Source organism: Myotis lucifugus, unplaced genomic scaffold (genome assembly GCF_000147115.1).
Source record: "Myotis lucifugus unplaced genomic scaffold, Myoluc2.0 scaffold_68, whole genome shotgun sequence".
In the NCBI taxonomy this organism is placed as follows: domain Eukaryota; kingdom Metazoa; phylum Chordata; class Mammalia; order Chiroptera; family Vespertilionidae; genus Myotis; species Myotis lucifugus.
This window is the reverse complement of record NW_005871116.1, coordinates 1,635,542-1,656,912: the sequence shown is the minus strand read 5'-3', so window position 1 is coordinate 1,656,912 and position 21,371 is coordinate 1,635,542. Positions and strand designations below refer to the sequence as shown.

At 47.1% G+C, this 21,371-nt stretch overlaps 2 protein-coding genes across 4 annotated transcripts in view; both read left to right on the top strand.

Moving 5' to 3' along the window:
- The first annotated feature begins 847 nt into the window (after positions 1-847).
- LOC102427635 (UDP-glucuronosyltransferase 3A2) lies at positions 848-16,533 on the top strand. Of its 3 annotated transcripts, none has more exons than XM_023755003.1 (7): positions 848-950; positions 2,369-2,470; positions 4,749-4,860; positions 8,600-9,131; positions 10,623-10,854; positions 11,887-12,106; positions 16,028-16,533. In XM_023755003.1, the coding sequence occupies exons 2-7, from the start codon at positions 2,389-2,391 to the stop codon at positions 16,302-16,304; spliced, it is 1,455 nt and encodes a 484-aa protein (XP_023610771.1). In that variant the 5' UTR covers positions 848-950; positions 2,369-2,388; the 3' UTR covers positions 16,305-16,533. The 3 variants fall into 3 exon arrangements, with proteins under 3 accessions (XP_023610771.1, XP_023610770.1, XP_006090176.1); XM_023755002.1 differs by lacking the exon at positions 848-950 and adding an exon at positions 1,390-1,594 and having other exon boundaries at positions 11,989-12,106; XM_006090114.3 differs by lacking the exon at positions 848-950 and adding an exon at positions 1,390-1,594.
- A 1,627-nt stretch (positions 16,534-18,160) lies between these two features.
- The window catches only part of CAPSL (calcyphosine like), a 23,255-nt gene continuing 20,044 nt past the window's right edge, over positions 18,161-21,371 (top strand). Inside the window, exon 1 of the mRNA XM_006090109.3 lies at positions 18,161-18,244. The gene's annotated coding sequence lies outside the window, so the exon portion shown is untranslated. The remainder of the gene's footprint in view (positions 18,245-21,371) is intronic.

Sequence of the window (21,371 nt, the reverse complement as noted above, 5' to 3'; positions counted from 1 at the left end):
TCTCAACCTTCCTAATGCCGCGACCCTTTAATACAGTTCCTCATGTTGTGGTGACCCCCAACCATAAAATTATTTTTGTTGCTACTTCATAACTAATTTTGCTACTGTTATGAATCGTAATGTAAATATCTGATATGCAAAATGTCTTTTCATTGTTCGCGACCCACAGGTTGAGAACCGCTGTAAGAGAAGGGTAGTAGCAGAAACCCTGCTTGCTGGCTTGGACTCCTTAAGGGAGACGGAGACGGTACACAATGAAAAGAGGCCAGTGGTTCTTACATGTTCTACAGGGAAGACACAGGCTGAGAAATAGCTGCACGCACAGGCCGTTTCGTATGCAAAGGACAGGGCAGAGCTCAGACCGAACAACCGAGGGCCACGGAGAAGCATTCCAAGGTTAGGGTTATGTTTTCCTTTCCTCGGTGAGAAAACAGAGAACATGAGGAAATCAGTGCCAAAACACATGCATCGCCCTTGGGCACCATTTAAATACAAGTTCTCTTCTACCTTAAAAAAAAAAAGGAATTGATAATGAAGTGGCATCTCTTAATATGGTGTTTGGGAAACTTGGCCCCTGAGTAAGTCAGAAACCCTGAACCTCAGACTCAGTTTTATTAAAAAAATAATGTGGGGAGTGGGAGGATGGCTTATAATACAGTACTCAGGGTGGCTGTGCGCTGGTAACCAAGTCATGGGCTTGGAAATGCCAGGAATAGTGCTGCCCACAGGAGCGCTCATTCACCAAGAAACATCAAGCATCCGCTTGCCTCAGCGCGGGCTCCTCCTCCAGGTCCTTATCTGGAGGTCGCCTTGGAACGTAGCTCGACCTGACTTCTGACTCCTGCCAGTGCTCATCTCCCCACGCAGACAGGAGCTCCGGGAGGAATGTGCGCAGAGCCACCTGCCTGACCCCATAGCGGGTGCTCAGTGAGTCTGTGTTGCATCAGAAGGTAAGTGGCGAATGGCTGTCACCATCCCGCAGTGACCCGCGCTCCTGGATCAGCTGTAATAACACCCCCTCCAGGTCCCTTCCCCGGGAGGCGGAGCGGGCGGGAGATGAGGTGTGTGTCACCCGAAGAATCAGTAAGAAGGGCTCTCGGTGGGGCACCCCAAGGGCGGGAGAAAGAGCCAGAAAAGAGGACGGGAATACCGCAGGCAGGCTGGGTGTCCTAACTTGGCATTCCTGACCCGCAGGGCTGTCACCCGCCCACTTCGAGGCGGGGCGTGTCATGGACGTGACTCTCATGGACACTCCCCAGCCCGGGTTCCCAGGCGGGATCCAGGGGACAGGCCAGCAGAGCAGGGGTCACTGGTTAGCCTGGCCGACCGCTCGCTCTGAGCTCTGAGCTCTGAGCTCTGAGCTCTGATCCGGGAGCAGCAGGCACCGCGCTCGACCAGCTAGGAGTTTGCAGAGCTCGCTGTGCGGGACGAGGGAGCAGGAGGTCAGCCTGTTTGTGGGCGCGCCGCCTGCAGCTCGGCTCCGCTGGGCACGGCCGAGTCAGCATGCCTGGGCGGCGGGCCCTGCTGCTGGCCTTCCTGGGGTCCTGGCTCCCGCTCCTGGAAGGCGCCAGAATCCTGACCGTGGTCTTGTACGGTGAGTGTCTGAGCTCGCTCTTGGGTGCAGGCCATAGAGGATCCCTCCTCCCCAGGGCTGTCAGGTCGGCTGCAGAAAGCGGCCCCTAGGAAAGCACAGGGTCTCCCTGAAGCTGAGAGCAAGCTGGGAAGACAGGAGCGCGCCTACCTGAGCCGCAGTCCTAGGATCAACTTTCTGGGGATCCCTCCTTGTTCCTTAATGCAAATCAGGGCCTGCAGATTTCTCCAGGGGTCTGGTGGGCGGGCTGCAGGCATCCCAAGATGCCTGACTTCAGTATCTCCTGCCAAACATATTTACACTTCAAGGACCTTCTAGTTCAATGTCCCTCTCCGCATGATTGCCTCCGGGAGTCACCTTCTAGCCATTTTCTGCTTTTCTCTGTGGCAAACACTGCCAGGGAGGAGGGTCTCAACAGTAGCCCTGATGTGTCTGCTATGAGAAGCCACAGACTTACCACCCTGTGCACACAGGGCATGAATAAGGATATGGAGACTATTTCCTAGGAGGAGGGATGCTCTGAGCTAGTCCCGTGGGCAGGGCGTCACCGGACAGGGAACTAGAGGAGGGTTGCTAGAGGTGGGGCCTCAGAGAGTGGGAGTCACACTCCATGAGGACTTGAGGGTCCTGAGCACCTGGCCCACAGAGGAAGTGAGGAGAGGAAGGAAGTGTTCCTTGCCCCCACCCTCCAGCCAAGATGAAGCTCCCCTGAGCCCCTATCCCACCATCGTGGCTTTTCTCTCCATGCACCTCACAAAACGGAAGCCTTGCTCCTAGGGGGAAGCCATTATCTACTGATGGACCGGGTGTCTCAGATTCTTCAAGATCATGGGCACGATGTCAGCTTTCTTCAACAGAGTGACCTTCATTTCCCATCAGGTATCATCTTATTCTGTGGACTAGGACTGTCTAATTCAAATATAACATGAGCCACAAATACAAGCCCCATAATGTCATTGCTAAAATTCCAGAAGCCACATGAACTATTAAAAAGAGAGAGGTCAAACTAATTTTAATAATATATTTTATTTAACCCCATATATCCAAAATATCATTTCTACATGTAAACACTATAAAAATTATTCATGAGACATTTCACATTTGTTTATGTTAAATCTTTGAAATCTGATGTGTGTTTTCCAGTTCACACTAGCCACACTTCAGGTGCTCAAGGGGGACCACACTGGACAGTAGTGTTTGGACCCTCCTTCCATAGATGATAAGCTGTGAGTGCCTTGTACATGCTAAATGTCCTGCAAAACTTCATGTTAGTCCTCTGAATTACTATAATGAAGAAAGATATGGGTACTGGTTTAGGTCCATCTTAGGCCATGACCTTAGCAAAAGGAAGTCTGAAATGCTATTGGCTCTGCTCATCTGTATTCCTCTATCTCTCACCCCCTCACTGCATCCGCAGCCCCTTCAGGCAAACCCTTCACACACATTTCCGTAAATAAAATGCTGCTTCATTTACGTTGCTCAAAATCTTGCCTCTAGTTTGTGAAGATTGGATCAAAATGTTTTTCTGACTGGTAAGAATTCCAGGGGGGAAAAAGGCAGTGAAACTGCAAGAGAAACTTATCAGAGAACTGATACAAGAAAAAAAATTTAGAACTAGAACACACAAGTCTTTATATTGAAGGGCCCCAACACAAAGAATAATAAAATAAAGACCTATGGCAAGGCAAATCATGGCAAAATTTCAGAATACCAATGATTAATAAAAATAACCTAAACATTTTCATATATTTCAATAATGAATAAGACTCAGAATAACATCAAACTTTTTGGCATTGGTATTGCACACAGAAAACCAACAAGATTTAACAATAAATCAATCTCAAAGGCTTTCCTTTTCATATAAATTTAAGTTTTCAAAAAGTAGAAGTAACGACAGGATTTAGGCTGATCAGAACAACAGGCGAACCAAGAAAGAGAAAGACAAAGGGCTAGAGAATAGAATTGGCAAAACAAAAGAGTGGAAGATTTGCTGTTGGCATGGACAGCAGTCGTCTGGTTTTAATCAATGAGAGGATCTAGGAGGAACATCTCCTGGAAAAAATTTATTCAATAAGTTGACCAAATTGAAAATTATATTGAGAGAATATTGAGGTAGTTGAGACTGACCAACAGGCATAAAAACAAAAGAAAACAAACTCAATGAAACAAATGAAAAAGGAAGGTGATTGTTCATTCTAGGGCCAAGAAAGGACACAAATGGAAAGAAATCACATGATGACATACTATTTGGCTTAAAAATGAATAATTTTTACACAGTCATCCTAATTTAAACTCAGAATGTTTAACCCAATATTGCGACATGACTGAGAAGATGCCTCTTTGAACAGCTCTGACTCATTCCTGGGGATCTGGACGGTCATGTGCCTTGCTCAGGAGAAGGTCCTAGCTGCTCACTAGTGGCTCGCTGTGAGCCTCTGAGCAGGCAGGAAATGAAGACTCTGGCAGCGTCATAAACTTCCTGCCAGGGCAGTGAAAGTGTGTCCACCACACACACACAGAGCCCCTTGGCAAGGGTTAGGGCACTTATAGTTGCACGTCATTTGAGGAAATCTCAGCCTAATTAGATTAGATGACCACTAACTAACTGATCAGAGACTCCCATCACTAAACATGACAGGCAAAATAGGTTTTACAGAATAAGTTCAGGAAAGTCATTAAACAGCAGTAACAACAACATAAATGATGAACAGCAACAAGAATAAACTGTGAATGCGGGAAATCATAACACCAAAAAAATTTTGAGACATACAAAGAAATAGGAAAATATGCCAACAGAAAGCAGTGAACAGAAACTGTCCATGAGGAAGCCCAGACAATGGATTTACTAGACAAAGACTTTAGATCAATAAAGAACAAAATAAAAGTAAGAGAACAATGAGAGTGACTGATAATAAGTTTGAGATGTCTTTTGAGGATGAGAAATGTTCTAAAATTGGTTGTGTTTATGGTTGCACAATCCTGCAGACTTACTAAAAACCTGTAAAGTTTTTTAAAGGGGAATTTATGATATGTGAATTATATATCAATAAGATGTTTTAGAGAAAAAATCATGAGAAATAAGTGAAAGGACTAAAATTGGGTTTTCAACATTCCTTTTAACATGCATGATTAAATTTTCTCTTCTCTCTCTTCTTAGGTTTTAAAAGAGAGAAAACATACCAAACTGTCTATTGGTCTCCTCCTGACGACTTTAAAGAGGAATTCAAGAAAAATTTAGATTTCTTTACGAAGGAAGCTTTGCTGGGAAGGTAATAGTTTTAAAAAAAAAATAAAAGTAAAGCAATTATTATTTGAGAAATATGAATGAATGAATGAATGAATAGAAATATCTCAATCATCACTGAATCAATCACTTCAGGCAGTCTTGGGGATGTGGCACTCTGGTTAATATTCCTAGCATATTCAGTTTTCAAGCCTGAATGAGTAGAAATATAAAGTTTAAAAGACACTTCCCTTTACCTTTAATCTCTCCAGCTCAGGGACAGTGATAGGCAACTCACCATTTCATCGCTGGATAAAGTCATAGAAACTCAATTTTACTTCCTTCTGTTCCTTTCTGTCCTCATAAATTTTGATGATGGGATCACTTACAAAGATTGATTTTTGCAGAACTTGAGCCTGGCTATTTACGGTTCATTCCATGCAGAACTCTGGGACTCATTCTCAGCCTTACAGGGAGTAAGTCATGAGGCCACTCATCTGAAACTCAAAATAACAAGAAACTGCTCATCTTAAGCATGAAATCACTGAAACGCAAGCCATGCCTGTCTGAGTTCATGAGAATGTTCTTGCTCCTCCTTCATTTCTGCTAAATGATGCTTCTCCCCAGTGAAGGCATTTTTGAATACTTCCTCCTCCATGAAATCTATTTCATTTACTCCAATTCTCCCTCCAAACTTCTCTATACCACTGTCTTACCACTTAATTTTGTGCTTTGTCTTTTTCATTACAAAGATTTATTGGGGACTTAATATGTGCCAGGCAATGTAGGTGTTAGAGACAGAGCAGAGAATGAAAGAGGTTGAAAAGACAAACAAACCCACCCCAACTCCTCCCTCTGTTCCCTCCTCCGACCAGATTGTGCAGGGAACACACACTCTTAGAGCATGTCCCACAGGCCCTCGCTCTGTGTTTCTGCAAGTCTTCTCTCTCCCATGTTAGTGAATGTTGATATTGTCATGTGCTAATCTCCAAAAATTTATAACACATGCCCTCAGTTTCTCAAAACTACCCCATGTGTTACCTGAAGTGGTTGTTTTTTTTAAAGCTTAATTTAAAGAATCCCCACTGGTTTATATTCAATTGACAGAACCACCATGCTAACTGTTAGACTAGTTAGAGTGTTTCTACACTTTCACAATGCCTAGCTCTTTCCTTTGAAATACTTAGAAAACTTATTAATATTTAATTTATTATTTGTAATGATTTGCTGAACACCTGCTTTCCCTGTTAAACTGTAAACTCCGTGAGGCCAAAGGCCATATTTTCCTTGCTTACTGCTGGAGCCACAGAAGCTGCCATAATGTGCAGCACGTGGAAGCATAGTAGCCACCAGGTAAACCTCATGGCACTACCTGAAGATCAAGATTTACTAAAAATACTAGACCGAAATATGTCACATCTTTCTTGACTAACTTTTGACAGGCATTGAAACCTTTGATTTGTCCCATAAATAATTAGGAAAATTATCCCAAATTGAGCATTGAATTCAAGAAGCCTCCTTAGACTACTCTCTTTCTGGCTTAAACTAGCTGTCTGTTTTCTTTAATATATATATCTCCTATCTAATAATAGACAAAGATTGAAATTGACTGTACCTTTGCTACGCCTCCCATCGGCTAATCAGCAAGATATGCAAATTACCCACCGCACAAAGATGGCAGTTAATTTGCATACGTAGGCACGAAGCGGCGGAGGGAAGACTGAAGGCGGCTCCGGCCGGAGCAGCGAGGGCTGTGAAGGTGGCTTCGGCTGGAGCTGCACCGGTTTTCCTCCAGCACCTGGGACCCAGGCCTATTGCATGAATCTTTTTGTGCAACAGGCCTCTAGTATGTATGTATGTGTGTGTATATACATATATATATTTGTTTTTGGTCTTTGAAATGATCCAATCAGAACCGCCTCGTCAAATTTGCTGTGTCCTAAACTGCCTGTGCAGTTGCTCACATTCGTTTTCCCCTCACAATCTCATGTCCTTTTGGAAGAAGCCTGCCCTGCCCATCACTCTGCTCAGATGACAAAAAAAAAAAAACTAAAACAAAAACAAAACTTCCTCTCACTGCTCCCCAATAATGATCAGTAATTATCCTCAAGGGAAAGATTGTCTTTACTGAAACAAACATCTTAACAGCTTTTGTCCCAACATTAGTTCATTCCATCTTTTTCTTTCTTTCAGCTTTAAGAATAGCTGAACCATTTAATTTAAGAATGTGTGAGTGGTGGTATGCCCTGTGCTCTTATGCGGGGAAAAATGCACATTCGCCGTCTCTCTGCCTCCAGAACAGGAATCCTCATTCTGCCTGCACATTGCAGTCACCGGGGGAGCTTTGAAAGAATGCTTAGGTCTGCGTCCCACCTTCGGAATGTCTTATGTAAAGTATTTATGGTGAAGTACAGCCATAGATGTATTTGCAAGCTTCCCAGAAAGTCTACAGTCAGGGCAGAGACCGCCCCTGCCCAAGCCATGTCTCTGCCTCTCCCTCCCCGCAGTTCCCCTCCAGAGGACACAGGGCAGGGCTCTCTCCTGTGGGTTCTAGGTGGGGCCTTCGCTTTAGCCAGAGGAGGTCACACGGCTGACTGCCCATCGTTCAGTTCCTGAAGTGACTGCCTAGCTCCTGGGCCTGGGAAGCGGGCATAGCACTTTCTAGCCAATACTCCGGGCCATGAAATCATCAGTGCGGGATCCCTTAGCTAGGGCATTTGTCAAGTGCTGTGTAATAGTAGCCCGTGTTTAAACATTATTAAAAGAAAAGTAAGTAGATTCCCAATAAAACAAAGTAAAACCTCTAGTCAAAACTGACATAGGACATGAATCCTCAGCGGGGTTTTAAGAGTCTGTATCACAGGAGAGGCCCTTAGGGGTGGAGAAAAGTACCAAGTCCTTATTCACTGGCCCTTAAGGGGAGCCCAGGCCACAGTGACCTTTTTTTTTTTTTTTTTTAAATATATTTTATTGATTTTTTACAGAGAGGAAGGGAGAGAGATAGAGAGAGTTAGAAACATCGATGAGAGAGAAACATCGACCAGCTGCCTCCTGCACATGTCCCACCGGGGATGTGCCCGCAACCCAGGTACATGCCCTTGACCGGAATCGAACCCGGGACCCTTCAGTCCGCAGGCCGACGCTCTATCCACCGAGCCAAACCGGTTTCGGCCACAGTGACCTTTTTGCAGGGTTTTCTGCCAATGGAGTGTGAAGACATCTGTCGGCCCAAGTTTCGAAAGCCAGGGCCTGGCAGATGTCCCTGGCACACAGCTCTTAGAGGTGGGCGATGCTGTCCCTCCACGTGTGTTCATGGCACGCTGTCATTAAGATGCTCACATCCCCAGGAAAACAGGTCCCGTCCATGGGCACATTGAGAGCAAGGTTACCTTAGAACTGAAGGTCATACAGAGCATCATCAATGAGCTTCAGCATTCAGCCAGGAGAGAGAGATCCGGGCCACAGGCCACAGTTGGTAACATTCTCCCAGAGCAGGCACGGCACCAAAAGATGGTAGAATGAGGAGAAGAAAGCAAGAAGGAAGAGAGCAGAAACATCCTAAGCATCAGAGAGAATTGTAGCAAAGACAAAAGCAAGGAAATGGCATGGTGGAGTTGGAGGCCATAAAAACGCCAGATCTGGAGCAGACGGATCTCCGGCGAGCAGTAGGACGGGCAGGCGGCTGCCGGAAGTGCTTCTTCTTCGCGTGCTAAGTCAGATTTTTCGAGAGTTTTCAGATGAGCACTTGCCATGAATATTGAACATCACTTCTTTTTCTTTCTCAGGAACCCACTTACAAACCTTTTGAACATAATGAAGCTCTTTGCCACTCAGTGTAGTGATTTGCTGAGAAGGACAGATCTCATGGGCTCCTTAAAAAATGAGAGTTTCGACCTGGTGGTGGTGGACGGTTTAGATCTCTGCGCTTTCCTGATCGCCGAGAAGCTGGCAAGGCCGTTCGTGGCCGTCCTCGGCACCACGTTTGGGGTGACGAATTTTGGGCTGCCCGAGCCTGTGTCCTACGTTCCAGATTTCCACTCCTCCCTGACGGACCGCATGGACTTCTGGGGCCGAGTGACGAACTCTCTGATGTTCTTTATTTCTTCCTTGAGGCAATGGTACATCCATGCGCAGTTCGATAGCACAATCAGAGAAAATTTCCCAGAAGGCTCTAGGCCAGTGTTATTTCATCTTCAACAGAAAGCAGAGCTGTGGTTTGTCAATTCTGACTTCGCCTTTGATTTTGCCCGGCCCCTGCTTCCTAACACTGTGTATGTTGGAGGTCTGATGGCCAAACCTGTTGAACCGATACCTCAAGTAAGTAAATCCTTTGTATGCAGACATAGAAGTTGCTAAACATTTCTCCAAGGCGACCATACAAGTCTTATGCTGCCCCCAGTAGCACCAGAGCTTCAAATACTCCACATCCACCATGCGATGTTGTTGGCCTTTTTTTTTTTTTTTAAATATATTTTATTGATTTTTTACAGAGTGGAAGGGAGAGGGATAGAGAGTTAGAAACATCAATGAGCAAGAAACATCCATCAGCAGCCTCCTGCACTCCCCCTACTGGGGATGTGCCCACAGCCAAGGTACATGCCCTTGACCGAAATCGAACCTGGGACCCTTCAGTCTGCAGGCTGACGCTCTATCCACTGAGCCAAACCGGTTAGGGCTTGTTGGTCTTTTTATGTGAGCTGTTCTGGTGGCTCCGAATGCTGCCTCCAGTTTCAGGGTTTTGTTTGTTTGTTTTTATTTGTTTTATAAACATATATGTTTATTGATATCAGAGAGGAAGGGAGAGGGAGAGAGAGATAGTAACATCAATGATGAGAGAGAATCATTGATCAGCTTCCTCCTGCACGGCCCTCATTCCGGATCGAGCCCACACTCAGGCATGTGCCCTGACTGGGAATCAAACTCTGACCTCCTGGTTTATAGGTTGATACTCAACCACTGAGCCATGCAGGTCCGGCTACTTCTGTGTCTTTGATGCTCTACATTCTGAGCTGGGTTGTAGCTTTTTATGCATTCTAGAGATCTACCATCATCCCCCCTCTCCCCCACCACCAATCAGGCCTTCCCTTACGCTATAGCTGCCACCACAATGGGGAAAGGAGTAGTTTCATTGCCTCGAGGAGTAGCTTGTGGGAGCAGGGAAATGTAGAGACAGTGATGAAAGGCCCTCTGGGAAGCCCACTCTGAGAACATCATTTGGGTGGAGTGGAGGTTGAGGGGAGCACAGATACCCTTGAACTTCACAGCTTGCCTATGGCATAGCCCACGTAGGTTGCCGGGAACTGAGAAAATGGAGAAGCACTTGAGATTCACTGTGTAAATGGTGACTCACGGATCCTGAGTCTCTCTCCCTAACCATCGTCCAGCCCCACGTATTTCTGCTGCTTCCCCAGCAGGGGTAGAAGAGATCCAGCTACTGACCACGTGGGGATCCGGCTTATCTCCCAGGCTCCTCTGGGGGAGCCCACAGTGCAGGGGGAGGGCAGGTTAGCACGGTCCTCTAGAGGGTGCTATCAAAACCACCCCCTGTCTTCCTTCCTGACCCCTGAGAGGAGAACTTGAAATTTAACTCATCAAATTCCAAAGCCTGGAGAGACAGGATGGAGCATTCCTGTGGTCCTGAGACACTGAGGCTCAGAAACTCTCTTGCAGGCCATCCAGCCGCAGTAGACGGGAACCTGCAGGAAGGGGAGTCCTGGGTGTACCCGGCACAGGGAGGCACGCAGAGCTCACATGAAAGGTGTGCTCCATGAGCAGGGTGACTGGCTGTGACGTCTTTGCTCTCCCCAGGAACTCGAGGACTTCATCGCCCAGTTTGGCGAGGCGGGTTTCGTGCTTGTGGCCCTGGGCTCCATAGTGAACGTTGCTCAGTCCCAGCAGGTCCTTGAGCAGATGCACAGGGCCTTTGCGCAGCTGCCTCAGGGGGTGATATGGAAGTGCAGCCCTTCTCATTGGCCCAAACACGTTCAATTGGCAGCGAATGTGAAAATCATGGACTGGCTTCCTCAGAGTGACCTCCTGGGTAAGGGCACCCTCTCTGTCGGCAGCTGCCATGTCTGCCTTTCTCGCTCCTGTTACTTGTTCTTTAGGGTTTGTTGCAGCTCTCAGCCCTCCCTGGGCACTCCACCATCACGTGAAAGGAAAGCGTGTGTTAGCGAAAGGCAAAGTTCCAGGAAAGCTTGGCATTCTGGGCTCGCTTCATTCATTTGTGCCCAGCCCGGGTATCTGCAGCCATTAGCCACCTTCCAGAGGGGTGACTTGCAATGGGCAGGGGATCGGGATCAGCCAAAACCCCCAGAAGCGCCCATAAGTGCTTTGGGTTGAACCTGTGCCCACCGGAGGGAAGTCGCTGCCGCACAGTGGCTCCCGCCACCTGCTCGTTACACACAGACACTGAGCTGACTCTTCCTCACCCGAGGTGGCCTTGCAGTGTGACAGTATTCCTCATCGTCCTGTGTGAGCTGTCCTGACAGTCACCCAGGGGCTTCCTCTCTGGCCTGTGCTGCCCTCTGGGGACACCTCCTGTGCATAGTGGCAGGTGGGATCTGAATGCCCTGGTGAATTGGAAATACAGGTTTTGGTTCTCCTCCTGCAAATGTATTTCACTGGCCTGTGGTAGAGCCGAGCATTGCACTCTACAAAAGCACATTGTTTCCGAGTTCCTGGGCTGGATCAATGCTTCCTCAACACTTTATTTTGAGGAGGCTCCAAATGAGAGAGGGACAGTAGGACTGGGACTGGCAATACTAAGGCATAAGGCACACTCGCTGCTTAAAGATGATGTGGAGGGAGGCCGCACGGGTAGATGGACGAGCGCTGGGAGACGCTGAGCTTAGTTCTGTCTCCTCATCCTCGGCTGCAGCTGGTCTCTGGTTCAGGCCTTAGACCCATGCTTCTGAGGGTGCTCACAGTGTCTCCCAGGCAATTGCCTCTTTACATTGGTTCCCAGATGCCTCTAGATTCCCTTATCACGTTTCCCTGACAATGCCGCCGTCCCAAGTTCTGGAAATTCCTTCTTAGGCCTTATCCTTCCTCTCGTTCCTCTTTGTCCTAGCTCACCCCAGCATCCGCCTGTTTGTCACCCACGGCGGGATGAACAGTGTGATGGAATCCATCCAGCATGGCGTGCCCATGGTGGGCATTCCTCTCTTTGTAGACCAGCCTGGAAACTTGGTCCGAGTAGAAGCCAAACATCTGGGTGTCTCCATCCCGATCGAACAGCTCAAGGCGGAGACCCTGGCTCTTAAGATGAAACAAGTCATCGGAGACAAGAGGTATGTAGTGGATCTGGCCAGAGGGTCCCCTCCCCTCGAATAAACTAAACTCAGGGTTAAGATGCCAATGGACCTATTTCCACTGAACACCAACTTAGACAAATGAGCCTTCTATTTCGATAAGAGGGATTTAGGACAGATGATAGGGAGAATTTTATTTTTAAAAGAAACTTTATAAGAGTTTCTCTCTTAGAGTTTTTGTTCTCTTGATATGCGTAATATGCAATTCTAACCAGTTGTGGGGGTGTGTGGAGGCTCCTTTTATCTCTTCATGTTCATATTTCTTTCCTCTACTGGCCTCTGTCCTTAGCTGTTCCTGAACATTCTCTCCATTCACCTCCCATGTCTCCTCTTCAGAGAGGCCTTCTCTGATCAACCCCAGTTATGCCATATGATTCCCTCCATAATGTGTTTCATAATTAGTCTACATGTTACTTTACTTAGGTATTGACCTTTCCTCCATAGAGTGTGAACTCTATGAGCAGACAAGGGCCATGTCTGTCTTACTGATCACAGCCTACTCACTGCCTTGCACACAGTAGGCACTCAGCAAGGAAGTTCTGGACGAGTGAAGAATAAATACTAGTTCTCTAAATCAGGGCCCAAGAAACACGATTAGGCGCCTGGGGTCCATGAGTCCCTAGAATGGGGAAATTGTAAAAAAACACATGTGTTTGTATAATTACATTTTCTGGAGGATGTTTCTTTTTTTTTTTAATTTGCTTTTTAAAATTTTAATTGATTTCTTTAGAGAGAAAGGCAGAGGGAAAGAGAGAGATAGAAACATCAATGATGAGAGAGAATCATTGACCAGCTGCACACCCCCTACTGGGGATTGAGCCCTCACCCCAGGCATGTGCCCTTGACTGGAATGGAACCTGGGACCCTTCAGTCCGCAGGCCGACACTCTATCCACTGAGCCACACCAGCTGGGGCTGGAGGGTGTGTTCATAATGTTCATCAGATTCTCAATGGAGACTAATGTCCGGAAAGGCCACGGGCTGCTGCTCTGGAGGGGCGTTCAGCATGATGCCTGGGGCAGGGCAGCCCCAACATCCCCTAGGGACCCTTCTGGCCCCCCTTCCTGGCAGGCAGGTAATGCTTGCAAATGAATAAACGGAATGACACAGGCTCCTGAGAACTGAGACTTTGGGGCCTGTGTGCATCAGGGTGGCTCTGGTCTGACAGCTCTCTGGACATTCCGGAGCTCCGGGCCCCCGTCCTCTGCCCCGGAGGTTCTGAGACACCTGGACACCTTGCTTGTGGGCCTCTCGTCGCTCTGAGCCTGCTCCCCATGAGGAAGAAGCATGCCCTGCAAAGGGCTGCACTTCAGCTCATGACCACAGGCCTGCCCTGGCCCTCATGATGCCTGAGGGTCTCACTGCATTTTTCTGTCATCTTTCCCACTCACTCTCCTCTACTGTGTTACCTTCATCTTCTCAAACCTCCAATGTGGTTTTCTCGCTCATCCTCAGTGTATACCAGTGATGGCGAACCTTTTGAGCTCGGTGTGTCAGCATTTTGAAAAACCCTAACTTAACTCTGGTGCCGTGTCACATATAGAAATTTTTTGATATTTGCAACCATAGTAAAACAAAGACTTATATTTTTGGTATTTATTTTATATATTTAAATGCCATTTAACAAAGAAAAATCAACCAAAAAAATGAGTTAGCGTGTCAGAGGTGGTGTCATAGGTTCACCATCACTGATGTATACTCTTCTTTGTTTTATTTTACTGGAAAAAAAAGAGAAGCCACCAGCATGTGTTCACCACCAAATTTACCAGCCCACGTGCCAACTCTGCCTGCCTCCCTGCCTGCCTCCCTCTATTCCGCCCGCTCTTGTGTCCCCTGTGGAGACCAGGCCCTGCCATGGGGTAGAGGATCACATCCTCTCAGCCACTCAAAGCTTTTGCTTCTGCGACTTGCCCCACTGTCTCCTGCATGATTGCCTTTCTCTCTCTCTCTCTCTCTCTCTCTCTCTCTCTCTCTCTCTTTTTTTTAATAAATATTTTATTGATTTTTTTACAGAGAGGAAAGGAGAGGGATAGAGAGCCAGAAACATCAATGAGAGAGAAACATTGATCAACTGCCTTCTGCACACCCCCTTCTGGGGATGTGCCCGCAACCAAGGCACATGCCCTTGACCGGAATCGAACCTGGGACCCTTGAGTTCACAGGCTGATGCTCTATCCACTGAGCCAAACCGGTTAGGGCGCCTTTCTCTTTCTTTAGGAACAACACTTTCATCAATTGAAAAGCAACTTGCTATCATAACTCTCAAAAGTTGTTTTTCCTCAACTTTTTATTTTGAAAAGTTTCAAACTCTCAGAAAAGTTGTAAGAATAATACAATAAGCACTTGTATACCCTTCACTTACATTAACATGTATTAACATTTTGCCATATTTTGTTCTCTGTGTTTCGCCAAATGTTATACCTGTGTATCAATGGCAGCATCCTTTGAGAATTTGTTGCAGACATTATAATACTTAACCTCTAAAGACTTCAGCCTGTGTCTCCCATGAACGCAGCATTTTCCCACAGAGCCACAGTACAATGATCAGAGTCCAGAACTTCACCACTGAAGGGCCCTCGACTTACAACAAACCATCCCGACACTGCTTCGCCTTCTGGATATGCTCCGAATCTCTGCTCTCCTTCCCTGTAAGCTCTGTGCTCTTTGTCAGCGCTTCCTCCTGTTGCGTTCTTCCATCAGCCCGCTGCAGTAAGGCTCCCTCACTCCACCAAGCAGCTCTGATCCAGGTCACCGGTGGCTTCTACACCGCCAAAGCCAGGGACGGCTTTTCAAGTCTCATCTTACTCGCCCCGTCAGCAGCATTCATCCCAACAGGTCACTGCCTGTCCTTGAACAGTGACTGCAGTTGACCCAGACACCATCCTCTCTTAGTTTCCTCCCTTCACTGGCTGCTCTTCTCAGTCTCCTTGGTTGATTCCTCCTCAGCTCCACAGCCTCCAGACTTTGTAGGGCTCCTCACCAGGGCCTGGTCCTTGGGTCTCAACTCATTTCTAACCCACACGTAACTCCTGGGGTTCTTGCCCAGTCTCATGTTCGAAATACTCTCTATAGACCTGTGCTGATTTCCAAATTGCTTTCTGCAACCCAAACCTTTCTGCTAATTGCGGTACATCCTATCACCCTGCTAACTGGCATCTCTTCTTCATTGTCGAGTGGGCATCTTAAACTTACCATGACCAAATAGCAACTTTGGCCTGCGCCCAACACCCTTAAGCCTGCTATCAAATCTCCATGTTGTAAATTGTGACTCCATTTTTCTTGTTTACCGGGCCCCGAATTTAGGTGTCTTTCATTTAAAGTTTGTAAAAATGTAAATAACAAACACAAGGAAGAATAAGAATTGAAATAACAAACATAATTCAAGTTTACAGAATTATTTATTGTTCCAAGATTTATAACCCAAAGAACTTGCTAATTTAAAATTTATTTTTTAATGACTTAAAATTCATTTAGGACATGAAAATTTCAAGAAAAGTCCAATTTGGGAATCCTTCAGAAATTTATTCTGTGATAGTCGGAATCAGCTTTGGCCTCAGAATTGATGGAATATTTAACATTTGACCTTTGACATTCCTTCGAACTGATCATAGCATGCATATGCATATGCATATATACAGAATGTGCATATATACATACATATGTATATAGTGTGCATACATATACATGCATATGCCTGTGTGTGTGTATATATATATATATAGCATGCATATATACATGTCTATATAAACAAATTTGTGTATATTATAAGTTTATATGTGTATATATACACACAAAAAATATATACAATATATATATATATATATATATATATATATATATATATATATATAAACACATTGTGTGTGTGTGTGTGTGTGTGTGTGCGCGCATCTGCCAACAGCTACAAGTCGGCAGCAGTGGCCGCCAGCATCATCAGGCGCTCTCACCCCCTGACCCCTGCTCAGCGGCTGGTGGGCTGGATTGACCACATCCTTCAGACCGGGGGAGCAGCCCACCTCAAGCCCCACGCCTTCCAGCAGTCGTGGTATGAGCAGTACCTGCTGGACATCTTCTTGTTCCTGCTGGGGGTCACCCTGGGCACCGTGTGGCTCTGTGGGAAGCTGCTGGGCCTAGTGGCCCGGGCGCTGTGTGGGGCCGGGAAGCTGAAGAAGGCCTGATGCACAGAGCAGACTTGCAGGGGTGCTGGGGAGCCACTGGTTCTCTGAAGACTTCCCCCAGCCCAGGCCTCCTCTGGGGTCTCCCTCACCCCCACGTGGGCCATGGCACCAGAACGGCTTCTCGCTCTCTTCTGCCTCTGTTTAGATAGTCTTATGCAGCAATCTTGGGCTTCTTTTTTAAAATTATGATAAAATATACATCACATAAAAATGACCATTTGAACCATCAGGTATTCAGTTCAGTGGCGTTGAATACAGTCATATATTTGTGCAAACATCACTACCATCCAATTCCATAACCTTTTTCATCTTCCCAAATTAAAATTGTGCACTGATCAAACAATAATTCCCCATTTCCCTGCCCCCACTCCAAGCCCCTGGGAACCTGTGTTCTACTTCCTGGGTCTATGAATTTGACCTTGGCTTTTGATTTGCCCCTCACCCATGAACCCCTCTATTCAGACTCAAAACATCACCAGACAGCCCCCCTTCCTCCCCACTCCCTGTCCCTAGACTCAGTGCTCTATTTCATCCCCCTGTCTAGGGACTTCTATTTCCCCTTTCTTCTTTTTACGCTTTTGATGAATAGGACAGAAGCTGTGTGGCCAGTTCTTTCATTGTGGACCAACCTCTTGCATCTCCTTCTCATCTCATTCAAAGCTCAGAGAGCCTGTCCTCTCCCCCAGTGAGGCAGGGACAGCCCCTCCTAGGACCCACCTCGTCTCTGCCCCGAGTTCCCTCCTGCGAAGCTCCTCCTTTGCTGGTCCTGAGGGGCCTGCCTGGTTCCACAGGCGATGCTGTGTCCCACTGTTCACAGGTCCCCTCTCCAGGTTCCCACGGTCAGAGGTGAGGTAACAGAAACCCGAGTGGAGGCCTGGAGCCCACACAGAAGGCTTTGGGGCCTCAGGTGCAGTGGCTGTGGTGGTGCCCCAGACCGTCTTGATTTAGGAAACATGCCACTTGCCACCCCCCCTACCCCCTGCGGTAGAGAATGTTCCTGTAGGTGGAATATTCCGTTGGTGGCTCCATCCCATGGAAGCCAAGGCCCCTCTGACTTGTGTCTAGTTACAGCTCCAGACACATCTTAAAAATCCTGAAATAGACCCACACGAGGATGTTCAGTTGGTTTTTGACAAAGATGCAAAGTGAATTCCGTGGGAAAATTTCCGGCAAATTGTACTGGAACAATAGTATATCTAAATGGGATTTGATCTAAATAACATACACCGGGGACATTGCCTGTTGCTTCCGACCATACACGAAAATTAACTCAAAATGAATCATAGATCTAAAAATAAACGCTGAGCCTACAAAAGTTCTAAAAGAAAGTCTTCGCAGTCTTATGGTCGGCACAGGGGGAGACGGCACCCTATGGGCGAGTGGATGGGTGTGTGTGTGTGGGGGGGGGGGAGGAGGACTTGGTCCCTGTAACTGCACCTGCCTGCTCCCCCTTGTGCTGCTTTAAGTGTCACCTGATGATGACACAGCCTGGCAGTGAGCCCTGCGGGGACAACAGGAGGCCAGGAAGGGGGTGCCTAAGAGAAGTCAGAGAATTTGCTGAATGTTCTCTGATAAAACATGGGAGGCAAGTTCCGATGCCTTTCTAGAAACCAAACAGTTGCCAGTGAAGCTTCCCACTGGCTTTTCTCTTAGGGTAAACAGACGCTCACAGCCCCTGGATCTCCTAGGCAACCACACTGTAAACTTGAGAAAAGGCCAGGCCCGGCTAGGGATTGACAGCGAGCTGAGCCAATCAAGCTGTGAGTCTGCAGCAGGTATTCCTGGCCAGCCAATGGGCAGGGAGAGGGCAGGCCAGGAGGTGTGAGGATAGGTAAGAGGGAGGAGGCAAAGGGGAGGGGAGGGGCCTGTCTTCCAGATGCAGGAGAGAGCGTCCATAGTTTCAGTTCCAAGCAACTGGTGGCAACAGGTTAGCATTTAAGGTAAATCAACTTTTACAAATTTATTATGTTGACTTAATCACTTTTAATTTGTTTTGGCTAAATAATAACAATAATAGCAATAATAATAATAATGAGAAGATAGAAGGTACTTTCCAAAGAGAAACTCTAAAGGTTGTGAGCTCTTGGCGGCCTCATCTCTGGGAAGAGGTGTGAGATGCAGGTGTACAGTCATGCATTTCATTCGGGGAAAGAGAAGGAAATGAACATCGTTCAGCAGCCCCTGTGCGGTGGGTACTGGAGTGCGCAGTGTTTGGGGGAACTGCCGTAACCAGCTTGGGTGACCATTGATAACACTGAGCTCAGGCAGGTTAAAGGAGGGACAGAGGGAGACTCACAGGGAAGAAGGAGAGAGAAGATGTTGGAAAGGAGTGGTCAGAATGATGCACGCAAGTGTCTGGAACGGGGAGGGGAGAGATGAGGCAGGCAATGGCTGTGATGAAAATGCAGGCTCAGGAGTCTAGTGGGTCCCAAGGTCACTATCACCTGTGGTTGAAGAATGACACTGAGCGATGGCAGGAGCTGGAGGCTGAATTTTGAGCTTTCAGAGGAGACCAGCTTTGGCTGGTGACAAAATGCAAGCGATGGTCTTGGGGAGGCCTGTGGAAAAAGGGAGCAGGGGAGGCCGGGGGAATCAAGGAGCCCCAGAACCTCGCCGCTAAGTAGCACCTCTTGATTTTTTCTGGAAGTTTCAGTTTAGAGCAGGAAGGATGCAAACAATGGACTGGGTTTCTAAGTGGCTATAAAATAAACATTCAACAGACCAGTGACTCCAAAAGGAGCATTCCCAGTGACTGTAAAAGCGTTACACGTAGGTGATTGTGGTGATTCATGTTGCAGAAGCCATATGGTAGCCAGAGCTGTGGCTCTCCATCATCTGCTGGTGGAGGATGAGGCCCAGTGGGGTTTGTCCTTTCAGCGGGTTTGGACCCTGAACAAAACAGGGCCTTTGGAAATTACCTGCTGAGTTGGTTGTTTCTGAGAGTTTAGTCATGAAATCTGCGAGCTCGGGACAAGCTCTGTTCCTTTGTTCTTTTTTGGAAAACAAACCCAGTCAAAGCCGTGCGTCCTTCCTGCAGTTTAGATATTCTCTCACTCTGCTTCTTTAAGACCTTCCACCTGCCTGGCTGCCTGACTCAGAATAGATTGCCAGTAATTTCTTGGGAAAAACCCTAGAGACTGAAGGCAGAGCAGAGGGAAGAGGGAGGTGGGGGGAAGGACAAGGAGAGGGCTATGAGGCAGCTGGGGCAGGAGACGCCCAGGGGAAGCTCATGATGACAAGGACCAGTCACCCCGGGCCTCTGACTTTTATTAAACCTGGGTCTGTAGCACATTGTGTTAGCTGTGTGGGTCCCTGAGTACCATGCTAAGCAGTTTCTCTCGCTCTTTCGTAGCCAGAAACGCCGAGAGGCTGCTAAATGTGGATAAAATGCCACTGAGAGAAGAGGGGGCCGAACCTCTCCCCAAGCTGGGTTGCTAGTTATTTCACCCGGCCAAGGTCAGTCACCAGGGCCAACCCAAACACTGCAGGAGGGAGCGTTTGCCGATTGTAACAGTTAGGGAAACCTTTGGCTGCAAGTAACAGTGGCCCCGACCAACAATGCAGCCAACAAATAGAAGCTGTGTTTCTCCCGTGACAGGAGTGTGACCTTAGGCAACTGGTTACACCGACTCAGCAGCTCAGAGACGTGAGGCCTCTAAGTTGGTGTCTGCGATTCCCTTGGCTCTTACTCATGGTTGCATAAAGGCTGCCACAGCTCCAGACATTGCATTTTTGTTCAAGGCAGGAGGAGGCAAAGCGATAGGAGCACTTGCCCTGAGCCCTCAGAACTTCCAGGTGAATCTCTTTGGCCAGAACTTGTTTCATGTGGCCCCCAACTGAAACGGGAATGTATCGAAGAAAGGAGGCTGGCATGGCCTTTGAATCAGCCAGCTGGCAGTGTCTGGAACACGTTTGTAATTCAAATTCAACACAATTAAAACTACCCTGAGGAGGGTAAACTCCTGACAGGGACCTTGGCTGTCTCATTCACTGCTATTGTGTGGCACATAATAAGCATCCAATAAGCCTATATTGAATTTAGTACCAGGACTTGGGGGAGGCATGGTAGGTACCTGGGGTAAACTATTTAAGAAAACACTCACTCTCAGGTTTGGGCAAGTGCAAGGCCGCCATTTGCACAATCTTGAGATTGAGGGCCACCTTAAACATTGTGCCTTAGGCACCTTCCTTACCTAGTCTAGTCCCACCCTTGGTTGAATGAATAATGTGAAATATCAAGAACTTATATGAAGTAAATACTTTATAACAACGATATCAATGAAACATTCTTAAGTTGGGCCGTATCATAAACATTAAAATAAGGACTTAATTCGTATTACAAAGATCAGTGGGAAGAATAAAAGACTACAGTTCACAGAGATGGGCTCTGGGAATACCTGCATATCGACATGGCTGAAACCTGAATTTTAAACATCTTAAGAAAACGCACTTTGGTGCAGAGGAAATTTTGGTGAGAGGCCAGACTTCAGTGACTTCTTATTTCCACAGTAAGCTTCTGTGGTAAATATAGATGACATAGAACCATGCTTTAAGTCTTATGTGGGAGTTGGCAAGCCAAACCCAAACCAAATCTTTCCTATATTTATACGTTGCAGAAACAACTTTTGAAATGACGTTTGGGAAAAGAATAAGTGAATAGAAGATAATCGGCACAGTAGCTTTGAGTTTAAGTTTAAAAACACACACAGGACACATCACTTTATTTAAACAAACAAACAAACAAACCCAAAACTATGGCTCCAAGAGGAAGAGACTAAGTAAAATTGCCCAGACAATGAGTCAGAGTCACAGTGAGCCCTAAGGTTTTGGAAACACAAGGAAGGACCCCGAGGTGAGGGGTGTGGGGGGCATGTTTAGGATGCGTAGGGCCCGTGGGTGTCAGGCTTTGCTCTGCACTCATGTCCCCCACTTCTGTCCGAGGTAAAATCTTCCCGCACGCCAGGCAGACTCTTCCTTGAAGCCGGCTCTTTCCTTCTTCTCATTTCACGGACCTTCTCTGAATTCCCAGAGCGATTTGCCAGCACGTTGGCGGAGCTGCCGAGTGCG